Source organism: Hyalella azteca, unplaced genomic scaffold (assembly GCF_000764305.2).
Source record: "Hyalella azteca isolate HAZT.00-mixed unplaced genomic scaffold, Hazt_2.0.2 contig13297, whole genome shotgun sequence".
Lineage (NCBI taxonomy): Eukaryota > Metazoa > Arthropoda > Malacostraca > Amphipoda > Hyalellidae > Hyalella > Hyalella azteca.
In genome coordinates, this window is record NW_025943225.1 from 94120 (window position 1) to 99950 (window position 5831).

A 5831-nucleotide genomic window follows, 5' to 3' on the forward strand; every position below is an offset into this window, starting at 1 on the left:
CCTGTCTCTTACTCAACACATCTGGTCCAAAGTGAGCCTCAAGTTCGGAACTCACGTCACAAGTTAGCTGCGGAAGGCCTATGTATATTAATAAAAGGCTCGGGAAGACGCTTCCGATTCTGCACTGGGTGACAAGAGAGCAAGAAATTCAATAATATTAATGAATTAAGTTGTTATGGATATTCATTAAGTAATTAAGTCAATAAGTAATGGTCACTTCTGTGTATGTTCATCAGTGTATCGATACAAACATTTGGACCGCATGACCCACTGTGTATACATTGTGTTGTTTATTAGGATGTGAAGAAAGATGAAGCTAATTAAAGATATACATACAAAGAGTTTGTCGTGTCATATCCCAATTTCTTTTACAATTAATTTCATTTCTAGATGTCATAATTACGCTTGAACTCGATAAAAAAAAAGTTAAAGCAAAAAGCCGTTCTCCGGAAATGCGGGAGGTATCTCGTAAATTAAAATGGTTCGTAAAGTTTACTCGTTGTAAATAAAATCTTCAAGTCGTAGATGAATAAACAAGGAAGAGAAGAAAAGGGTAATCATATTATTTTATCATAATATAAAATATTTTAATTGTTGAAGGTAGTAGCTCATAGTCCATCAAAATAATACGTTTGGCACGAATAAATATTTGTACATTCCTTCACAGGAATGGTGTACAAATACTGATTATAATTTACTCTGTAACAAATTAAAAAAATTAATTAAAGATATAGTAAAGACAATGAAACTTGATACCACGTAATGAAAATACTATTTTAGCTAAAAGTAAAAATAATTTCTAGCTTATTGCTGACCTATTTTGAATCATTCGGTCATATTTCCGAGCATTCAAAGTTCATAAATTAACAAACTCCGATTTTGTGAAACCGATAAAAGTTCAGAAATAGTTTTCATTTTTATTTTTTTTCCTATTTTGACAAGAGTTTACATATTGAATCAATGATCATCAATGAATAAGCTCAGCCATATTATACAGTCCTTTAAAAAATTACATTGAAGAAAATTTAGTATTTATATAAGTTGTTTACACTCGACGCCGGCCTATACGTTTCTCCATTGTTACCATTTCCCTCGTCGAGAATAACGTGAGCCCCTGCAGTCAAAAGTCCTCGGCTACCAAGGAACAGAGCCTCCATGATAATCTTCTCGGTCACTTCTCTTTGTTCTTCAGTCATCCTCCTCAGTTTATTTCCAACGACCTTACCGAAGTCATCACACTCGTCTATGGGGCGACCGCACCCGCTAACCGCAGATAAGGCTGATAAGGCCATCTTTACAGTGTCTGAAGCATTTTCCGCCCTTTGCTTCTTGAAAATGTTATCGGATGAACTTTCTTCCCGATGATAATTTCGAGGGAAATTTTCGGATGAATCTTCCGCAGGATACTTATTCGGAATAAAATTTAAAAGATTTTCCTCATATTTGCAATCCCTGGAAATGTCTGAAGAATTTTCACGTCGATGCAACTTCTTGGAAGCACTTTCCCTGGAATTTTCTACCATGGCCGGATCCGTTCCTGAATCCATCGCCGGCTGCAAAGGTGATGAGGTCGAAGCCGATGGGTTAGGCGAAGAGGTCGTTGAGTTGACGGCAGCAGGGAGGTCGAGATGGTTGATTGAATGATAAGAAGACGCGAGACCTGCCCAAGACGGTCCCAGCTGATCTGTAATGCCGTCCTTCTGCAAAAGAATAAGACAGCCAAGTGGTAACTTTTATCTATTTTCTAAACATTTATACAGACATTGAGCGCTAGGATGACAATTTAAAAGATAATATCCACGCAAAATACAAACAAAAAAAAACCGAACGAAAAACAAAAAAAAACCGCTTATTCTGCAAAAGAATAAGACAGCCAAATGGTAATTTTTATCTATTTTATAAACATTTCTGCAGACATTGAGCGCTGAGATGGTAATTTATAAAATAATATCCACGCAAAATAACAACGATAAAATATCGAACGCCGCACATTGGCCAACGATAGGCCGTCTTTGATACGGCGAAAAGGTTACGATGTTTTTCAGCAGGGGTGAAGCATTTGTCTGATAATAGAATCGAATCGTCGATTGTAAAATTGACAGCCTTTTGATGGGGAAAACGTTTCTCGTGAGATATTTTGCATTCCGTTTCGTCCTTGGCATGACAAGAGAAAAGTCAGGAAAAATCTTTCAATGCTTCTAACAAAATCAACAAGAATGTAAAGGAAGCGAACAATAAAAGTTGATCATGAATAAACAAGCAAATAATGAGAGATTCTTTAAAGCCCTACTAAGAGCAGCATATTTATAATTAGTGTTGTAGTAAATATTAAATTGGAGAGGGAGCTTATATTTGTGATGTTATATCATATATGGTAAAACCAGCGGTATAGCACATGTATATACATAATCAGTGCTGCAGCATCTAGCTTATCAGCGCAAGATTAGCGCAATAACAGCGCAAATAATAATCAAAACAATCACAGCTCTCCAAATGTATCCTTTACTTACGAGCCTAAAAAATCGAGGATATTTTTATGGACACCCTGTATAACAATACGTCTTAAAGGACGTGGGACACATTAATACGAAACTACCGTTGAAACGGAATTCATGTGCAAAGAATTTCGTTATTACTCTTTTTCTAACTTTATGATTTTGTGACATTTATTTTCGTGAATGACTTTTCATTGATATTTATAGCATTTAATTAATCTAATTGCTGTATAAACTGATTACAGTAAATCTCATGACTGTATTTAGTTTAAAAAGTATTTTCGGGGCACTGGCAGTGCAAACTAGCACCGAAAATGGGATAGGAATATATTAAACCCGCAGTTATAAATATCGGATCACATAAAGGACACTCGGCCCACAGGATCGCTAGGGTTCGGCTGGTTGAGGTATCGTGGAGTCGCCCCTTGTAAAACTTTTTAGTCAAAAACTAGATTGAGTGACGGACGGATAAGCGACTGAGCCTGCTCTGATATTTGCAAAAAAAGTTCTGGTTTCAAGCGCTGGTTCTAAGTTGAGGGCTCTACTTCTATTTTAAATCTACGTTTGCAATAATAAATAATGGTTGGTTTCATAAACTCGTAGTAATAAGGAAGTAGTAGGTATATCAATTAAATAAATCATGTAAATTAAAGAGATCGCGTGGCAGCATAAATTCGCTTTCTATTCACATCGCACAATCGCTAATCTTCTTATGTTGATCATATCGAAATTTAAATGAATAACCAAGTAATTTCTCTATCACAAAACATTTATACATACATTTATAATATTTATGCTCTTTCCTTCCCTAACGCTGCAGCTCATGCTCAATAAGTGCATGAATAACAATAGAAACATTTTTCATGTTGTGACCGGGCATTCATTTGCTGTACTAACTTTATCAGATTACTATCTAAAGCTGAACGCAAGTTACGAACTTCATAGAAGGTAGTCAAATAATAGTAGATACTAAAGAAGCGCATAATAACAAAAAGCGATGAAAATATACGATACGAACTCGGACGTAGCCACAGAATAGAAATAAAATGCGCAAATAATCATATGTTATTTACCGACACTTGATATCAAGTATGAACAAACACCGAGCATGTTGATCCATTTAATACTAACTGGCAAGATTTCACGGGATCAAACTTCCAAAAAATTTATTTCGTTGGGGACGGTTCTGAAATGGAACCCAGATATATATTTTTTTCCAAAAATGACAACCGAATGATATAAAGTATTCACCACATTATTTGGATCAATGATGAATTGGACATCGTTCTAGTAGTCAATAACAAATGAATAATAAAGGAAATGTCGATGGTCAAAGAACTTGCAATCAACATTGAACTTCAATAATATTCTAAAATGTCATCCAATCCATCTCACGCACTGAATGACAGGAGAGAGGCATTATATTTTCTCCAATATGGATTCCATGTGGAGACTGGAGAGCATTAATGGATGCGGACTGGCTTACAATTGATAACAAATAAAATAAACAAGGTCTATAATCAATGCAACTCACTGTATCGAAATTGAGATCAACATCTTCATCGTAGCAGTTGATGCGAAGAAGGTTGGCAGGATCTCTGTACTCATCATCATCCTCACCAAGAAAAAGCAGGTGATTATAGCACCACAACTTAGGTTGGTACATCTGCTCGGGTAACATGGCGGTCTCTCTGGAGGCAAGCATGAGCCTAACTTCCCGTCTGAACTGTCCACGCAGCGTGTTGATCTTGCGCTTGATAATAGGTACGCTGATTCCAGGCACGACATGCTTCATGTTCTCAATAATATCCTTATAAGCTTGACTCTTAGCACCTCTGTCCTTATAAGCATCGCTCTTTAGCTTCCACAAGCACGGATGCTTCTCATACAATCGGATGAAGAGCCGTGAGTGATCTTTAGACCACTCGGGGTACGCGATACTGGGGCGCGCGTTCTCCATGTCTTCAGGAAGGTCCGGACACCACTGACGACTGCGCAACGCTACACGCACCAGTGCTGAGCTTCAGCGACGACAACACATACGCGTGTGCGTGTCTGGCGCTCTCAAAAGCCAGACACGTACGTACACACACGGCAGCATGTGCGTGTCCGCCTCTAATCGCTCTCTCCGTCACGTTTCGCAGCCCGGGTCGACCAGCCCGACACGAACGCGCTCGAGTTCATCGATCTGAGTGCGTGCCGATTTCCGTTGCTGAAAACTGTGCTACATTCCGGCGCAGAGAAACTGGTGCATTTCCGTTGCTGGAAACTGCGCTACATTCCGGCTCAGAGAAACTGATGCATTTTTCGTTGCTGAAAACTGTGCTACATTCCGGCTCAGAGAAACGGTGAATTTTCCGATACAGCAAATCGCTTGCATTCTCGCAGAAAAGAGATTGTATCCCCTCGTTGAAAATATTTGTTCAAGACAAAAATTTTTGTACATCCAGGCGCTGAGATACTGATGAGTTTTTCATCGCTGGAATATTAAAAATTATATTACAATCCAGCGAATAAATACTAGAACCCTTTTTCTTCGATGAGAAACTGTGATTGCGCGAGGCACAGAAACTGGTGCATTTTACAACGCTGAAAAAACTTTCCTTTCTAATGCAGAGAACCAAAAATATCCCATCGCGGCAAAGCTGTCACGTACTTTCTCCATAACGATGAATTATTTTCCGTCACTGAAAACTTCCGTCTGAGAAACAATAAAGCAAATTCGTCCAGGGTAAAAAAATCTTTCATTAAGGCGCATATAGACATAGATTTTTACTTACTGAAGAAACTTTTCAACATTTCGTCATCCAACTTAAGTAAACTTTACATCCATGCATAACAGAGCGTCTGATTTTTTTGGATCTTGAAACCCCAAGCTGCGTTGGTTCATTGCAGCGAATTGAAAATTTTAGTTTCAAAAAGTGTTTTAAAGTAAGTGCTTTTTTAACAAAATTTAAAATTTTCCGAAATATTTTTAAATATTTTAATTTCGTAAGGCTTATGATGTAAGTGCGATGAGTGCGATTTTATAATAATTCAAATTTTTTCGAAATATTTCTACAAAGTCGTTTCTTTCAACTATTTGTTGACAGTTTTTCCTGTATTTCATGCCCTACACAAGAGACAAAGGTTCATTCGTCAATAAAATGGTCTCCAAATTTCCAAAGGCATTCATTCTCACTGTATATAAAACTAAATTATTATAATGATATTAGAATTGTAAAATCTGCAGAAAAAAATCGAAACCTCAACATGACATAATTTTTTTATTTTCTTCATCATTTTTTCGAAAATTTCTCGACTTTTCAAGCGAAAATATTTACGGAGATGATGATG

The 5831-nt window shown here is 37.2% G+C and overlaps 1 protein-coding gene across 1 annotated transcript; it reads right to left on the minus strand.

The window, feature by feature from the left end:
- Nucleotides 1-599: 599 nt before the first annotated feature.
- On the minus strand, nt 600-4467 carry LOC108668349. Its single transcript, XM_018155538.1, has 2 exons — nt 4030-4467; nt 600-1700 (listed from the first exon to the last, which is right to left on the minus strand). Exons 1-2 carry the CDS (start codon nt 4453-4455, stop codon nt 1026-1028), a joined length of 1101 nt encoding a protein of 366 aa, XP_018011027.1. The 5' UTR covers nt 4456-4467; the 3' UTR covers nt 600-1025.
- Between the last annotated feature and the right edge of the window lie 1364 nt (nt 4468-5831).